This window comes from Pelophylax lessonae (genome assembly GCF_965119305.1).
Source record: "Pelophylax lessonae genome assembly, chromosome: 10".
NCBI lineage: Eukaryota > Metazoa > Chordata > Amphibia > Anura > Ranidae > Pelophylax > Pelophylax lessonae.
The window spans coordinates 76,519,221-76,538,707 of record NC_138777.1 but is presented as its reverse complement, the minus strand read 5'-3'; the positions used below and the strand labels follow the sequence as shown (position 1 = coordinate 76,538,707).

The window sequence follows — 19,487 nt, the reverse complement described above, 5'->3', positions numbered from 1 at the left end:
GCAGTGCAATCTGTCACCTGTTGTGTACACCAGACACAGCAGGTGACAGATCATTGTACCAGGCTGGAACCAGGACCATGTGATCACCAGGACCAATCACATTGATCATGACAGTTGGGGGAGATTTACTAAAACTGGAGCATGGAAAATCTGGTGCAGCTCTGCATAGAAACCAATCAGCCTTCAGGTTTTATTGTCAAGTTGAAGTTAGAAGCTGATTGGCTACAATACAAAGCTGCCTCTTACTAAATACCTTGGACTGTCTACTTTCCAAAAAGGGGTAATTTGGGGGGTGTTTGTACTGTCCTGACTATTTAGGGCAGGGATCCTTAACCTCCCTGGCGGTATGATTATGTCAGGAATTACATACCAAAAGCGGTACAATTCTTTTCATGGAAATTTGGCGTTATGTATTATAGGCCTACAATTCTTAGTAATTACTGACTTAAACCTGGCCAAAACAAGAGTCTAGTAGACATCCCAGATGTGATAAATTTGAAACACAAACGCATGAATTATAATCTAATCAATAATATTATTTTATTATTTAATATATAAAATATATAATAAAATTATATTATTGATTAGATTATAATTCATGCATTATATATTATATATAGATATATGTGTGTGTATATATATATATATATATATAAAACGCATGAATTATAATTGAATCAATAATATAATTTTATATATATATATGTGTGTGTGTGCATATATATATATATATATATATATATATATATACATATATATATATATATATATATATATATATATATATACCGGTATATATATATATATATATATATATATATATATATATATATATACCGGTATATATATATATATATATATATGCGCATATATATATATATATATATATATATATATATATATATATATATATATATATATATGCATATATATATATATGCATATATATATATAATATAAAATGTGTTTTGTGTTTTGTGCAACGTTTTTTTTTTTTTTTTGAATTTCCCTCCCTAGTTCCGCTCCCATGCAGCATTGCTGCTGCAGGGAAACGGAACTAGGAAGTGATCACACCGACGGAGGGACGGAGGAGCGGCGGGACTCTCGGCTGGCGATCTCAGCAATGAGAGATCATCGCTGGATCGCCAGGATAAGGTAAGAGAACACCGCTGCGCTCTCTGCACATCTACCCCGAGCGTGACTCGGGGTTACCGCTCCTGATATGAAAAATCAACCCCGAGTCACGCTCGGGATTACCGCCTAGGAGGTTAAACTATGGCCCTCCAGCTGTTGCAGAACTACACATCCCATGAGGCATTGTAAAACTCTGACATTCACAGACATGCCTGGGCATGATGGGAATTGTAGTTCCTGAACACCTGGAGGGCCATAGTTTGAAGACCCCTGATTTAGGGCCCCAAGCAATGAGATAGGCCATCAATACATCATTACTGATCAATTTTCAAATATATACACCATAGTTTGGAGACTCTATAACTTTCACACAGATTAAATATTATACACAGATTTGGGTTATTTTACCAAAGAAATGTAGCAGAATATATTTTGGCCTAAATTTATGAAGAAAGATTCGTTATTTGCAAACTTGTATACCAGAAACGTTTTTTGTACAAGTAAAATATTTGATATTTTTTTGCTCATTTAGCAAAAAATAAAAAACCCACCAAAAGAAAGCTGCAGGCATCATCCCGGTATAACCGCTTAAAGTCAAGCAAAGTATTGATACGTCGTTAGTTGGTAATACCTATTTAATGTGAAGCTTTGATTTGCATTTTCTGCAGAAATACTCAATTCTGGGTGCAACGTTAGATAAACAGTGTACAGGGGGTCAGGAGGGCACATTGTGTGGGGGCAGGGCACATTGTGTGAGCACAGGGCACACTGAATTAACTGTGGGTATAGGGTAATATATATGGAAGTTTCGTTTCGCGTATTTTCTTTTTATTGGGTTTAACTGGATGGACTTGTATCTTTTTTCAACCAGATTAACTATGTAACTGTATATACACGAGGGCAATGCACATACATGGCAGCAAGACACATTGTGTGGGGGCAGGGCCCATTACGTGGGAACAGGGCCCATTAAGTGGGTACAGGGCCCATTATGTGGGAACAGGGCCCATTAAGTGGGTACAGGGCCCATTATGTGGGAACAGGGCACATTACGTGGAAACAGGGCACAAAATGTGAAAGCATGGCACATTACATGGGAGCAGGGCACAATACGTGGGAGCAGGAGTATTATGGGGCACACAGCAAGGCCCCTTTCACACGGGCTTTCTGATCAGGTCCACTGTCAGTTTTTTCAGGAGGACCTGATCAGATGCTCCATGCACCCCTATGGAGCAGCAGATGTCAGCGGTGACATGTCCTCTGACATCTGCTGCTATCTGATCTGATCCTGTCTGTGAAATCCAGATGGATGGAAACCCTATTTTCTATCCGTCTGGAGGATCGGATTGGATGGGATTGGATGAAAACGGACAGGAGGTCCATTTTCATCCAATCTCCCCATAGAGGAGAGCGGGGATCTGACAGCTTCGTCTCTGCAAAGTAAGTGGAGACAGAGCTGTCATCCGCCTGCTCAGCTGGGATCTGCGGATCAATCCCCGCCGCCAGGCGGAAAGCCCACGTGAGAGGGCCCAAGGCACATTACATTGGGCACACAGCAGAGTACATTATGGGGCACACAGCAGGGCATATTACATAGGGCACGTTACAGTACCAATTTCCTTAATAAGCAGAGCACAGCAGGGAAACGGCTGTGATCATTCCTTTTGTGGTGCGCTGTTCCCCACCCGCCCATCCTCCCCTCCTGTCCATCCGAGGAGATGGCACCTGGGATGGACAGGAGGGGAGGAGGGACCAGTGGGTAACAGTGCAGAAACTCCTTGCACTGCTCTGCATGCAGGGGATACGATCTACCCGTCAGTTACCTGCAACTGACCGATAACCCCTGGAGACCTCTAATGGAGCCCTAGTGTTCTGCGGAACCCTGGTTGAAAAATCCTGACCTAGAGACTGATTTATCAGTTCTGGATCCAATAACACTTTAAAATAAGGGCTAAATTCGGTCACATTGCTTGACAAAGTTTCATGATGTGTAGCCAACATTGTAAAAGGCATTCCCCGTAGTCCAGCTGATTTTTCAAATTGTACAATGGTCATTTCACAATATCCCAGATCAATGGAGTTACCATATGATATACTATATAATAAAAGGGAAGGCAACAGAGAGATAATAATTCAGTTGGGAGTATGCACAGTACACAATTCATTAAAGGTCAAAGCTGTGTACTGTATTTATTATTACAACATTCCAAATCCTGAACACTTCTACAACCAATAGGAACTCCAGCCAGAGACCTTTAGACATTTGGTAAGACAAGGCCCAGACTAATTGTGATTTACCTACTTATTGACCGCCCCACGCAGATATACCGCGGCAAGGCGGTCCTCCTGTGCGAAATCACGTACCTGTACGTGATTTCACGCACCTGTACGTGATTTCGTGCACAGGTTCTGGGGCGCACATGCATGCTGCCAGTGACCCGCTCCCGCTGTGATTGGATTGGACGGGGAAGCAATGTCCGCCAGGACCTGCCGATTGTTCACAGGACAGGCAGAACGGTGGTCTGCCTATGTAAACAAGGCAGGCGGCCATTCCGTCAGAGAGGAAGATGGAGATCTTGTGCTTATTTTAAACAGAAACGCGGATCTCTGTCTTCCTCTTATTAAGCCAACCCCCACACAGTTAGAAAGCACCCCTAGGAGCACTTTGAATGACCCTGATGTTAACCCCTTCCCTGCCAGTGTCATTAGTACAGAGACAGTGCATTTTTTTTTAGCACTGATCACTGTATTAGTGTCACTGGTCCCCAAAGAAGTGTCAAAAATGTCAGTTAGGGGTCCGATCTGTCCATCACAATGTTACAGTCCCGCTAAAAATCGCAGATCGCCACCATTGCTAGTAAAAAAATAAATAAATAAAAATGACATAAATCTTTCCCCTAGTTTGTAGACTTGATAACTTTTGCACAAACCAATAAAAATAGGCTTATTGCAATTTTAATTTTTTTTTTACCGAAAATATGTAGCAGAATACAGGTTGGCCTAAAAAGATGAAAATATTTGATTTTTTACATTTTTTTTTTCAGAATGTTATATAGCAGAATGTAAAAAATATTGTTTTTTTCTGAATTGTCACTTATTTTTTTATTTATAGCGCAAAAAAATAAAAATGGCACAGGTGATCAAATACCACCAAAAGAAAGCTCTATTTGTGGGGAAAAAAAAGGACATCAATTTTACTTAGGTATAGTGTCAAGGGCGCAATTGTCTGTTAAAGTAACTCTGAGTCGCAAAAAATGGCCTGGTCATGAAGGAGGCAAACCCTTTCATTCCAGAAGTGGTTAAAGTCCCTAAATCTACTCTTAAATTTCGCCCTATGTCTTGCTTTACTTTGTTATAAATCCTTCAGGACCCTGGAATTAGGCATCTTCTTAACTCAGCACACTCTTCCCAGTCAGTAGCCTTGGGAGGACAGGAAACACCACAGTACCTACCTCCTCACCAGGAAAAGCCTGGAGGTGAAAATAGCTTATCAAGGTCACCCCAAGTATTTATATCCTCACCTAGTATTCACAAATGGCAATAAATCTCCTAGTGGTTTTCCAGGGTGATATTTAGATCAATTTAGAATAATTAAATTATTGATAGGGACACTCCCCAACAGCAGGCAGAAGTATAGAGTAACACCAAGATTAGGGAAAATCTGAGGAAAGCAGAACTATCAATCCATGCTCAGGCTGACTTTAGCCCAGCAGCACCAAATTTAGACTAGGACACTACAATGTAATGCAGGGACCTTACAGTAAAAAGCTATTTTTTCACCAGCCAGGCTAGTAAAATACTTTCCAGGGACAACCCTATCTACAATGTCTGGAGGCTGGATAGTTTCTATATAGAGGTAAGTTATGCCATAATGAGGAAATATACGGTGCATAGGACCAACAGTGGGGTATTGCACGCTATCATGCTGTGTTTGCATACAACCATATCAACACACCCCAAAATCTCTATTTCTTACATCTCTCCCCCTTCCAACATGCTTGATGTACCAATATCCCTTGATTCTTCTCATTCACCAAAGACCCGGCCTGGCCTTCTCCCCTGAATAGTTGTCAGGTCACTTATATTTTGCCACATAGTCTGGATTTTTGCTGTTTTGGTTACTTTTCTAAAAGAATTACAATATTTACTTGCATAGTATTTATGTTATACGAAATAGATATAATTCTATTTTTGTCCTTTGCATGTAAACACAACCGTACATCTTCATGTATTCTGTATGCTGGGTATAATTCTCAGTATCTGTTTTGTATGTATATAGTCTGCACAATATTATTTGTTGTGCTGTGTGCGCGCTAGATATTACTCTCAGTATACTGTATATTATTATGTCTGAATAGAGACTGAATGGTACTTGCACCTTAGAAGTGATTTAACCACTTAAGCCCCGGAAGAGTTTACCCCCTTCCTGACCAGGGCCTATTTTGCGATTCGGCACTGCGTGACTTTAACGGACAATTGCGCGGTCATGCGACGCTGTACCCAAATTAAATTGACGTCCTTTTTTCCCCACAAACAGAGCTTTCTTTTGGTGGTATTCGATCACCTGTGCGATTTTTTGATCATGCGCTATAAACAAAAAAAGAGCGACAATTTTGCAAAAATAACAATATTTTTCACATTTTTTTTATATGAAATTCCCCCTCAAAAAACATTAACATTTTAGGCCAATTTGTTTTCTGCTACATATGTTTGGGAAAAAAAATGGCAAAAAGCGTATTTTGATTGGTTTGCGCAAAAGTTATTGCGTTTACTAACTAAGGGAAAGATTTTTGTCATTTTTATTGTTTTTTTTTTAACGAGTAATGGCAGCGATCTGCGATTTTTTTTTTTTGCGGGACTGCGACATTGCGGCGGACATGTCGGACCCTTGACTGACATTTTTGACACTTTTGGGGGTACCAGTGACATTTAAATATGCACTGTTACTGTAAAAATTACACTGGCAGAGAAGGGGTTAACTTTATTAGAGAAGGAGGGGTTAAGTGTGTCCCTAGGGGCGTGCTTCTAACTGTGATTGGATGTGGCTAGTGATGTAACAGCTACATAGCAGGACCGAATGATCTCTGCTGTTACACAGGGGAGATTGACAGGCGGCTTTGTTTACCTCAGCCGCCTGCATTTCTCCCGGTGTAACCGAGGATCGCGAGTGAGCGGCGGACATCGGGTTCGCCGCTCACTTGCGCGGGGGGGTCCGTGAGCGAGCGGGAGCGCGCCTCCGGTGGCGCGCGCTCGCTCCCTAGAGCCTCACTGGCTAGCGACGTAGACCTACATCACTTTGCCTGTGAGGGGCTGACTGCCGACGTGAATAGTCATTAGGCAGTCGGCAAGTGGTTAATACATACCACTTTCTGATCACCCTCTAAACCAGTCTTCCTTAAACTTTCCCACATGGGGGGACCTTTGAATAAACTTTCCAAGCTCAGGGAACTTGTGCTAATAATTATTATATCAACAGCTCATGGTACGTTTGTGGTATGGTCACTGGGAAGAATGCTCCTTACATTAGTGGTCATTGGGAGGAATTCCTCCTTACAGCTAAAAAGATCATTGGTGTCAGTGGTTGAGGCTGAGGTTGCTTATTACTCAAAGAACACCTAGCAACCTTGAGCAGTGGTTTTCAACTCAACTGTCCTCAGGACCCAATAACAGGCCAGGTTTTAAGTATTACTTTGAGGAGATGCAGACTAGAATACTGCAATCACTGAGCAGCAAATTATATCACCTGTGATGTATTTCAGTTATCTTGCAAACCTGGCCTGTTAGTGGGTCCTGAGGACAGGAGTTGAGAACCACGGCTCTGGTGGAGCCCTATGGTTGCATAGAACCCTTGTTGAGAAAATCTGTTCTAAACTGTTCTGCTAGGTCGACATCTCTGATGTCTGGTGTAATGTATGTTTTCTGACCTAACAAGTATTTGGAGATCGGGTATCGGTGTTTTTTCCAGGACTCCAGAATTGCTATTGCAAAACAAATTATTTTACCACTCCACTATATATTAGGTCTGAGGGCCAAGGGTCTTGAAAATAATATACCTTAGAGCTCATAATGATAGCTTTTATATTGAGCTATTCATTGCCATTACACAAAAATAAGCTGTGGCATTTGTTATGTAATAGAAGTATATATATAACCAATGAAAATAAATGTGGTGAAGTAAGGCCTGCTGGTTTTATGAAAAAGCAAAAACTTATATGGATGGGACTTTTTAGGTGGCAGAGAAGACATCCAACAAATTACAATCATGCTTTATATTCAATAAATATTAGTAAATGTACTTCACATACATTAGTTAATTGCAATGAACATTATTTATTGAATGTACCTCTGAGACATCACTCCTATTTGTGTATCCTTTGCCATTTCTATACAGTACAGTAAGTCCCCTACATATGAACGTTCAACGTGCGATCTTTCAAAGATGCAAACGTGTGTTTGCATGTCCAACTGTGCAAAGCTGGATACACAAACTCAGTTTTTTGTTTTTTTATTCATTCAACCCAGCAGGATGAACGCAAAAAAAAAAAAAACCTGACAGATTGCTATACTAACTAATGATCGACCGATATTGGTTTTTCGTTGCCGATACCGATATTTTGGCCAATGCATATCGGTATCGGACAATATTGGCCGATATTTTTGTACATTTAAAAAAAAAAATGTATTTATTTATTTATTTTTAACAAGTACTCTTGTGGAGGGATCTGGGGGTCTAAAATACCCCAAAACCCTCCTTTGCAATTAAAAGCATTCAAAACGCCAAGTATGGTGGGATGGGAGACCCGGGCGAGCCACGGAAGATGGCGGGAGGAGGGGACGTCCCCTCCCGCTCCTTGTAATGACAGCCGAGCGGCTTCTCAGCCGTATTGGTTGTCATTACAAGACAGCCGACCGTCGGCTATGGACGCCGGTACCGGGGTGATGCCTCTAGCTGCAGGCATCACTCCGGTACAAGCACTATCCCGAAATATCGGTAACTTCAGGGGCCGATTCTGATATATTGGGAAAAGTGCATATCGGCCCTCGATGTATCAGCTTTGCCGATAATCGGTCGATGCCTAATACTAACACAACCAATGTTGGTGGAGTGATCTCCCCCGCTGTGATCTTGTGTTCCGACAGGGGGACTCCCCCCACCAGAACACACTGATCAGCACTTGCAGCCATTGTCTGCAAGCTCTGATCCTTGTTGGACTTACAAACAAGTTGGACTTCCAAATGAGCTCCCGGTTTATAAGTAGGGGACTTACTGTATATACAGTATTGGCTGGTTGAACAAAAAATACTGACTCATCTATGGTCAGCCTAAGAGAATGCCTGTTTATCCCTAAGTCGGATCACAGCAGCAAAAATAAAAAGGAACTAGGAGATTTGGTGGCCAAATTAAGAATACAAACTTGAATATATATATATATATATATATATATATATATATATATTTTTTTTTTTTATTAAAGTAGAGTGTCATTTTATGGACTAATAATCTTTTGATTGATAATCTTTTGTGAATTGACCTGAAGAGCAATTTCAGAAGTAAAATAGATCCATTAAATAAAAGTGCTGTATAAATAGATTCTATATACAGTGCCTTGAAAAAGTATTCATACCCCTTAAAATTTTCCCATTTTGTCATGTTACAACCAAAAACATAAATGTATTTTATTATGATTTTATGTGATAGACCAACACAAAGTGGCACCAAACTGTGAAGTGGAAGGAAAATGATAAATCGTTGTCAAAATCTTTTACAAATAAATATGCGAAAAGTGTGGCGTGCATTTGTATTTAGCCCCCCGAGTCAATACTTTGTAGAACCCCCTTTCGCTGCAATTACAGCTGCAAGTCTTTTTGGGGATGTCTCTACCAGCTTTCCACATTTAGAGAGTGACATTTTTGCCCTTTCTTTGCAAAATAGCTCAAGCTCTGCCAGATTGGGTGAAGAGCATCTGTGAACAGCAATTTTCAAGTCTTGCCACAGATTCTCAATTGGATTGAGGTCTGGACTTTGACTGGGCCATTCTAACACATGGATTTGCTTTTATCTAAACGATTCCATTGTAGCTCTGGCTGTATGTTTAGGGTTGTTGTCCTGCTGGAAGGTGAACCTCTGCCCCAGTCTCAAGTCTTTTGCAGACTCTAACAGATTTTCTTCTAGGATTGCCCTGTATTTGGATCCATCCATCTTCCCATCAATTCTGACCAGCTTCCCTGTCCCTGATGAAGAAAAGCATCCCCACAACATGATGCTGCCACCACTATGTTTCACGGTGTGGATGGTGTGTTCAGGGTGATGTGCAGTGTTAGTTTTACACCATACGTAACATTTTGCTTTGGTCTCATCTGACCTGAGCACCTTCTTCCACATGTTTGCTGTGTCCCCCACATGGCTTCTTATGGCTTTTTTTCAACAATGGCTTTCTCCTTGCCACTCTTCTATAAAGGCCAGATTTGTGGAGCGCTCGACTAATAGTTGTCCTGTGGACAGATTCTCCCACCTGAGCTGTGGATTTCTGCAGCTCCTCCACAGTTACTATGGGCCTCTTGGCTGCTTCTCTGATTAATCCTCTCCTTGCCTGGCCTGTCAGTTTAGGTGGACGGCCATGTCATGGTAGGTTTGCAGTTGTGCCATACTCTTTCCATTTTCGGATGATGGATTGAACAGTGCTCTGTGAGATGTTCAAAGCTTGGGATATTTTTTTAATAACCTAACCCTGCTCTAAACTTCTCCACAACTGTATCCCTGACCTGTCTGGTGTGTTCCTTGGCCATCATGCTGCTGTTTGTTCATGAAGGCTCTTTAACAAACCTCTGAAGGCTTCACAGAACAGCTGTATTTATATTGAAATTAAATTACACACAAGTGGACTCTATTTACTAATTAGGTGACTTCTGAAGGCAATTGGTTCCACCAGATTTTAGTTAAGGGTTTCAGAGTAAAGGGGGCTGAATACAAATGTACGCCACAATTTTCAGATATTTATTTGTAAAAAATTTCGAAAACCATTTTATCATTTTCCTTCGACTTCACAATTATGTGCCACTTTGTGTTGGTCTATCTCATAAAATACCAATAAAATACATTTACGTTTTTGGTTGTAGGCATCCCAGACTCATCATCTGACCAATCAGAAATGCACCTTCAATGCAATCTAATTGCCACATATAACTCCTAAAGTAAGGGCTTTCTTACTTTCTGATATAGAAACTTCTAAAATGTGAGCCAAAGCATGTTTGTTCGAGATTTGCTGATCTATTTATTATTTTAACATGAATAATCATATATATACAATTTTAAATACAAATACATTTTTTTTATCTGCCGTATGGGTATTTCAATAATGAATGTACTGTTATCTTACAATGGTTGGAATGAATGCTCATGGCTCTCTGCCTCAACAGCCACAGAATGTGGGACTCTGCCAGTTTTGATTGCACCATCTTCTGGAGAACAGGAATTATGGCCACACCTGGGCTCCAGTTTGTCCCTGAACTGTACACTGCGCTTTATTGACTCATGTAATGCTAACCTAACCTGGCTGAAGAATGGAGACCCAGCCCCAGAGGTGTACAGAGAACAGAGTTTTTGGTAAGAATCTAGATTGTGGATTTTGGATGGTTTATAAAAATCATTGCCAAATCTGAATTGTTATGCTTATAAACGCTTTACCAGTGGATAACCAGTGAAAATAAACTCTGCCGCAGTCTGTACCTTTCTGTTTCAATAAGCTTTTGATTAAACAAGCAATATATTATGTGAGTACAATTGCTTATTGTATCTATGATTATACAAGTACATATCTTGACATATGGCATACAAAGGAATTAGGAGTATGAATACAGAAAGTAGTCTCATTTGTAAGCAGGGGTTAGTACCCCTTTTAGGGAAACCATTCTTCAGGGTTATAGGAAAAGGTTATAGGAACTTGTACAATGTCATGTTAGGAGGAAATGTACACTTTTCAGTCCCCAGTACTTACTGCTTGGCCTATTGAGAAGGATGTTAGTATGAATAAAAAAAGTATCATGAACAGTATTCAATTATTCTTGCTGGTCAGTAAAAAAGAATGCTCCTTTCATTGGTGATTGGTGGCCAGAATGCTCCTTTCTTTTGTGGTAAGTGGGAAGATTACCCTTTACATTGGTAATCAGTGGGAAGAACACCTTTTAAATTGGTGGACAATGAAAATAATTTTCCTTACATTGATGGTAACTGGGAAGCATGCCACTTACATTGGTTGTCAGTGGGAATAATGCCCCTTACATTGCTGGTCAGTAGGAAGAATCCCACTTACAGTATATTGGTGGTCAGTGGGAAGAATTCTTCTTACATTGGTGATCAGTAGAAAGAATTCCAGTTATATTGGTGGTCAGTGGGAAGAATGCTTCTTACATTGGTGGTCAGTGGGAAGAATGCCCCCTACATTAGTGATCAGAGGTTAGAATGCTTCTTACATTGGTTTAGTGATCAGTGGGAAGAATGCCACTTATATTTGCGGCCAATGGGAAGAATTCTTTAGTGTACATTGGTGGTCAGTGGGAAGAATGCCCCCTACATTAGTGATTAGTGGGGAGAATGCTCTGTACATTGGTAATCAATGGGAAGAATGCTTCTTACTTTGGTGATCAGTGGGAAGAATGCCACTTATTTTGGTGATCAGGGGGAACAATGCTTCTTACATTGGTGATCAGTGGGAAGAATTCCAATTATATTGGTTTTCAGCGGGATGAATTCTTCTTACATTAGTGATCAGTGGGAAGAATGCTCCTTACATTGGTGATCAGTGAGAAGAATGCTCCTTACATTGGTGATCATTGGGAAGAATGCTCCTTACATTGGTGATCAGTGGGAAGAATGCTTCTTACATTGGTGATCAGTGTGAAGAATGCTCCTTACATTGGTGATCAGTGTAAAAAATGCTCCTTACATTGGTGATCAGTGGGAAGAATGCTCCTTACATTGGTGATCAGTGGGAAGAATGCTCCTTAAATTGGTGATCATTGGGAAGAATGCTTCTTACATTGGTGATCAGTGGGAAGAATGCTCCTTACATTGGTGATCAGTGGGAAGAATTCTCCTTACATTGGTGATCAGTGTGAAGAATGCTTCTTACATTGGTGATCAGTGGGAAGAATGCCCTGCTGAAGATGCTAAGACATCACAGGTTTTAGTGGTTACTGACCAATGAAACAAGAGGAAAGGATCTACTGGTCACATCACTGGAGTGACATTGATGTTGCATGTAAATTGCTCACTACTCAAGAAACCCCCTAGCAACATCTAAAGACAACCTAAAACTTCATAAAAACCTGGTTGAAAAGGGCTTCTTTTTTTTTTCAAAAACTGCAGTAGGGTTATCATATGGAGTCAGTTTAGGTGCAGATATTGTTTAGCCGAGTTCCTCTTTAGGCATCCAGAATTAATGAGTATAAGAACAGAATCTATGTATACACTAAGTTAACTTAGCTGAATAATAAATAACCTTTACTTCCAGGAATACTCTCAACAGCTCTGAAAGGTTCCTTACCAGCATTTTGAATGTTAATCTCACCACAGAAGAGGATTATGGGAACTTTACTTGCCAATATCAGACCGTATATGCCTCATTTACTCTTCACAAATCTGGTATTTTACTATTGTAAAATTATTTTGTGTTGTCTTGAACAATATTGCAAGACTATTTACCATAGTTTAAAATGTACATTTTGAATGTTCCGTAATGTTCTTGGGATAGTGTACATTAAAATATTTCTCTTTTGGGTTAGCCTCATCACAATACTGTATAGAATGCATTAGGATAGAAAAACCTTCTGCCTTTACAACTCCTTTAACCTCCCTGGCGGTATGATTATGTCTGGAATTACATACCAAAAGCGGTACAATTCTTTTCATGGAAATTTGGCGTTATGTATTATAGGCCTACAATTCTTAGTAATTACTGACTTAAACCTGACCAAAACAAGACTCTAGTAGACATCCCAGATGTGATAAATTTGAAACACAAACGCATGAATTATAATCAAATCAATAATATTATTTTATTATTTAATATATAATATATATAATAAAATTATATTATTGATTAGATTATAATTCATGCATTATATATTATATACAGATATGTGTGTGTGTATATATATATATATATATATATATATATATATATATACACACACACATATATATATATAATATATAACGCATGAATTATAATTGAATCAATAATATAATTTTATATATATATATATATATATATATATATATATATATATATATATATATATATATGTGTGTGTGTGTGTGAGTATATTATATATATATATATATATATATATATATATATATATATATGCATGCATGCATATATATATATATATATATATATATATATGCATATATATATATATATATATATATATATATATATATATATATATATATATATATGCATATATATATATAATATAATATAAAGTGTGTTTTGTGTAACGTTTTTTTTTTTTTTTTTGAATTTCCCTCCCTAGTTCCGCTCCCATGCAGCATTGCTGCTGCAGGGAACGGAACTAGGAAGTGATCGTACCGACGGAGGGACGGAGGAGCGGCGGGACTCTCGGCTGGCGGTCGCAGCAATGAGAGATCATCGCTGGATCGCCAGGATAAGGTAAGAGAAGCTCCGCTGCGCTCTCTGCAATCCACCCCGAGCGTGACTCGGGGTTACCGTTCCTGCAATGAAAAATCAACCCCGAGTCACGCTCGGGATTACCGCTAAGGCGGTTAAGCCCTCCGGTGGCACGCTGTCACCGCTGCAGAAGCTTCCATCTTTACACTTTCTTCCTTCTGGGTTTGCGAGCTCAGGGTATCTAACTGGCAGAACCGCAATGAAGTCACTCAGGAACAGCGCACAGCTCTAAAGAAACAACATGGGCATGTTGTTCTTTCAGAGTGCATGTGGCGGTGATGTCACCGGCTGCTGCTATTTAGAATATCTTCTAGACCATGGGTGGGCAAACTTTTTGACTCGAGGGCCGCAATGGGCTCATATATTGGACCCGGGGGCCGGACCAAGAGTAGATGGACGGTGTGGTCAATGCAGATATGCCAGCATGCCCCCTTTCAATGCAGATATGCCAGCGTGGCCCCTTTCAATGCAGATATGCCAGTGCGCCCCCTTTCAATGCAGATATGCCAGCGTGCCCCCTTTCAATGCAGATATGTCAGTGTGCCCCCTTTCAATGCAGATATGCCAGCATGCCCCCTTTCAATGCAGATATGCCAGTGTGCCCCCTTTCAGTGCAGATATGCCAGTGTGCCCCCTTTCAATGCAGATATGCCAGTGTGCCCCCTTTCAATGCAGATATGCCAGTGTGCCCCCTTTTAATGTAGATATGCCACTGTGCCCCCTTTCAATGCAGATATGCCACTGTTCCCCCTTTCAATGCAGATATGCCACTGTGCCCCCTTTCAATGCAGATATGCCAGGCCCCCCCCCCCCCGCGAGACCAGGGCACTCACTTACCTCAGGCAGCGCTTCTCTTCAGTCCCCTGGCGTCTCCTCAGTCCTCCCGCCTCTTCCTTGGCCAATGGCATGGGTTTTGCCTTTTGGCCAATCAGGAAGCGGGAGGACCCGCTGCGCTCCGCGGGCTGGATTAAAAGGTCCGCTGGGCCGTAGTTTGCCCATTCCTGTTCTAGACGGTGCACATTTAGAAGATATTCATTTTACCTACAGGCTTTTTTTTAAAACAAGAAAATATTTGTCAGCGCCCAAAACAATATGTGGTCAGCAGCGTGCAAAATAGTGCCAACACTAATAGTAATAAATCAATATAAGGTTGCAGTGCTGTGACTGATATTAGGAATCACAAACTGAGTGTGACACAACAAATGTCTCAAATAATGATACATAGTTGCCAACATACGAAAAAAAATTCCAGGCACATCTATCAATTACTTACTTGAAAATGTACCACAACCACTTCCCTGAAGCTCCACCCACTCCGCATAAGGAATCTCCGCCTACTTATCATCAGATTATAGGGTCTACTCAATAAAGAGAGAATTACTGGAAATTAGCTGAGTCACTTGTTGAAAAGTGATCCAGAATCTAATAGATTCTCAGCACGGAGGAATCTATTAGCTGCTGGATTACAGACACAGAAAGCTCTTTTCTTATTTTAGATGTGAATAAAAGCCCTTATTTTGACTAATTGCAGTATTAAATGTATGTTTAAAAGAAATCAGACAGAGCCAGTACCTTTCTCAATAGCAGCTGCTCCCAGATGGCAGGCGCGTGTCACAGAGCTGGGGCAAGGATGTGAGCGGGAGTTCATACAGACAGAGCCAGGTGACCCCGAGCGATGACATGACATGGAATTGCTTCGGCGAAAAAGCGCATTTGCCGGGACAGTCCCCAGAGTAAATTACCCCAGACAGGCTCCTATTTGCCGGGACTGTCCCGGCAAAAACTGGACAGTTGGCAAGTATGATGATAGAGAGCATTAGATCAAATGAACCTGATAAAGTCCATGTGGAAAATGTAAACAGAAATTGTAAAAAATGGTAGTGTCCCAATGCTCAATTGAAACTCAGCTGTCATCGAGTTGATTATCTTCCACCAAACACACGATATGGTATAATAGATGTCCTTCTGGAAACCAATGATGTCAACGGCAGAGATTACGTGCTCTCACACATTCAGAACGGTGTCATCAAAAAGATATTCAAACCGGTCAGACAGGATGAATCACCAAGCATAAGAAAAATGTAATCTCATTGTGTAGTATTAATTAAAAATATATCAAATGAAAATAAAAGCATAGACTCACATGAGTCAAACACCAATAATAAACAAAGTCAGGTTGTAAAATAACATGAACAAGGTCCAAAAGTGCAACAAAAGGAATGCAGACAATGTTGATGCACTTAGGCCTCATGTACACTGATACTTGAAAACGGACGTTTAGGAGCAGTTTGACGTTTTTTTCAGAAGCCCCTGAACTCTCCTCTATGTTATCTTATCTGTCCATGTACACTGAGTCGTTTACAGTCATTTAGAGGCAGTTGAGTTTAGTGTCGTTTTTTGGAAAGCAATTATTTGCGTTCAGGATGTTCAGAACGTGTGTTTACTGACGTTTCAAATGCCAAACGCGGCTACCCGCGTTAAGCGCTTGCGTTTTTACTGTTTAAATGGGGAAGGATTTTTTTACCTCTAAAAAAGGATCTGAGTGCAAAGGCAGCTAAATGCGGCATGCAAACGCGATACAACTGACGTTTTAAACGTCGTTTCCATAGCTGTTAAGTTCCAGCTTTCAAAGGAGGTTTTTAATCTCTTGCCGACCGCCACACGACTTTGTACGGCGGCGGTCAGCCCCTCACAGGCAAAGTGACGTATGGGTACGTCACTAGCCTGTGAGCCAATAGGGGGCGAGCGTGTGCCACTCGTTCCCTAAGCAGTCCGCGCGTGTGACCGGCGGACCCGATGTCCGCCGGTCACTCGCGATCGTCGGTTACAGCAGGAGAAAGGCAGGCGGCTAATGTAAACAAAGCCGCCTGTCATTCTCCCCTGTGTAAGAACAGAGATCATACGGTCCTGCTATGCAGGATCGTATATCTCTGTTGTTACACAACCAACCACATCCCTGCACAGTTAGAAGCACGTCCCTAGGGACACACTTAGCCCCTCCTTCTCCAATAAAGTTAACCCCTTCCCTGCCAGTGTCATTTTTACAGTAACAGTGCATATTTTTAGCACTGATTAGTGCAGTAATGTCACTGGTACCCCCAAAAGTGTCAAAAATATCAGTCTAGGGTCTGATCTGTCCGCCACAATGTCGCAGTCCCGCAAAAAAAAAACGCAGATCGCCGCCATTACTTGTTAACCTCCCTGGCGGTATGATTCTGTCAGGAATTCTGTTCCAAAAGCGGTACAATTCTTTTCATGGAAATTTGGTGTTATGTATTATAGGCCTACAATTCTTAGTAATTACTGACTTAAACCTGACCAAAACAAGTCTCTAGTAGACATCCCAGATGTGATAAATTTGAAACACAAACAAGTGAATTATAATCGAATCAATAATATTATTTTATTATTTAATATATAATATATATAATAAAATTATATTATTGATTAGATTATAATTCATGCGTTATATATTATATATATATGTGTGTATATATATATATGTGTGTGTATATAGATATATATATATATATATATATATATGTGTGTGTGTGTATATATATATATACCTGTTGCAGGGAACGGAACTAGGAAGTCCTCCTACCGACAGACGAGCGGCGGAGATCTCGGCTGGCGGTCACAGCAATGAGAGCTCATCGCTGGATCGCCAGGTTAAGGTAAGAGACGCTCCGCTGCGCTGTCTGCATAGCTCTGCCATTCACCCCGAGCGTGACTCGGGAATACCGCTAATAGCAGAAAATTCCTAGCCCGAGTCACGCTCGGGGATACCGCTAGCAAGGTTAAAAAAAAAAATGACAAAAATCTTTCCCTTAGATAGTAAACGCAATAACTTTTGCGCAAACTAATCAAAATACGCTCATTGCGATTTTTTTACCAAACATATGTAGCAGAAAACAAATTGGCCTAAAATGTTAAAAAATTTAGATTTTTAGATTTTTTTTTTTGGGGAATTTCATATAAAAAAATGTGAAAAATATTGTTATTTTTGCAAAATTGTAGCTCTTTTTTTTTTTTTTTTTTTATAGCGCATGATCAAAAAATCACACAGGTGATCAAATACCACCAAAAGAAAGCTCTGTTTGTGGGGAAAAAAGGATGTCAATTTCATTTGGGTACAGCGTCGCACAACCGCGCAATTGTCCGTTAAATTCACGCAGTGCCGAATCGCAAAATAGGGCCTGTTCAGGAAGGGGGTAAAATCTTATGGGGCTTAAGTGGTTAAACGTCCTGTGTACATTTAGCCTTACTCTGAATACTGCCAAACTAAATCTAAAGCTCAGAGCTGAGATACACGTCTGAGGTCCAGCCGCCATCCTAGATTTAGTTTGGCGGCATTCACAGTAAATTATGCTTCGTTTCCACTGAGTGGTATGGTACGGTTCGGTTCAGTACGGTACGGTTCGGTACGGTACACATTGCGTTTCCACTGCCAATAGTACCCTTTCATGATAGGCGTGGTGTAGCAGGAAAGCTGTGATAGAGAATTCTCTGTCAACCAATCAAAGTTCTGCAGAGTGTAGCTCCACCCTGTTGGTACGGTACTAATGTGCTTGGTACCCCAACGAAAGGGTACCAAAAAAGTGGTACGGTACGGTTCGGAATTACCATTCATAATGGAAACGGCATAAATAGCGTACCGTACCGAACCGCACCAGAAAGCTCAGTGGAAACGAGCCATTAGTTTTGTTGCACTTTTGGACCTTGTTCATGTTATTTTACAACCAGACTTTGTTTATCATTGGTGTTTGACTCATGTGAGTCTATGTTTTTTTTTTTTCATTTTATATATTTTTAATAAATACTACACAATGAGATTCCATTTTTTCTCATGCTTGGTGATTCATCCTGTCTGACCGGTTTGAATATCTTTTTGATGACACCGTTCTGAATGTGTGAGAGCACGTAATCTCTGCCGTTGACATCATTGATTTCCAGAGGGACATCTATTATACCATATTATGTGTTTGCTGTCAGTATACGGTTCTGGTGAGTTTATGTTCTTTCTATTTGGTGGAGGATAATCAACTTGATGACACCTGAGTTTCATTTGAGCACTAGGACACTACCGTATTTTACAATTTCTGTTTGAATTTTCCACATGGACTTTATCACGTTCATTTGATCTAATGCACTATATCAGTGATAGCAAACCTTGGCACCCCAGATGTTTTGGAACTAGATTTCCCATGATGCTCATCTACAATACATAGTGCATGAGCATCATGGGAAATGTAGTTCCAAAACATCTGGGGTGTCAAGGTTTGACATCACTGCATTATATCGCTATTTGAGGCTTTTATATCAGCTTACCTGTAGGTAAAAATACAAACAGAGGGTTTACTACCACTTTCAAGGTCAAAAAGTAACTTTATTGAACAAATTTGGGTATTTGCAATGTACATAGGTAATAAAAAAGTCCATATTATGTTGTCACAGGAGACAAATATACCATATAAACGAGTCGACAAAGACTTCTACAAAGTAGAGGAAACTGTAAGCTTATACAGGTCAAAGTTACATAAGGCAATTGTCTTTTGGTTGTTAAACAATCAAGTGGTTTACTACCACTTTAATAATACTTGTAACATTACAGATGGTCCTCTTTAAAATGAGATCCTTCAACAAATCATCAAAGTA

General features: G+C 40.3%; 1 protein-coding gene across 1 annotated transcript in view; it reads left to right on the top strand.

Moving 5' to 3' along the window:
* The window catches only part of SIGIRR (single Ig and TIR domain containing), a 43,368-nt gene that overhangs the window by 5,978 nt on the left and 17,903 nt on the right, over window positions 1-19,487 (top strand). The window contains exons 2-3 of the mRNA XM_082270722.1: window positions 10,552-10,738; window positions 12,645-12,775. Coding sequence (XP_082126848.1) covers window positions 10,552-10,738; window positions 12,645-12,775 — 318 coding nt within the window. The remainder of the gene's footprint in view (window positions 1-10,551; window positions 10,739-12,644; window positions 12,776-19,487) is intronic.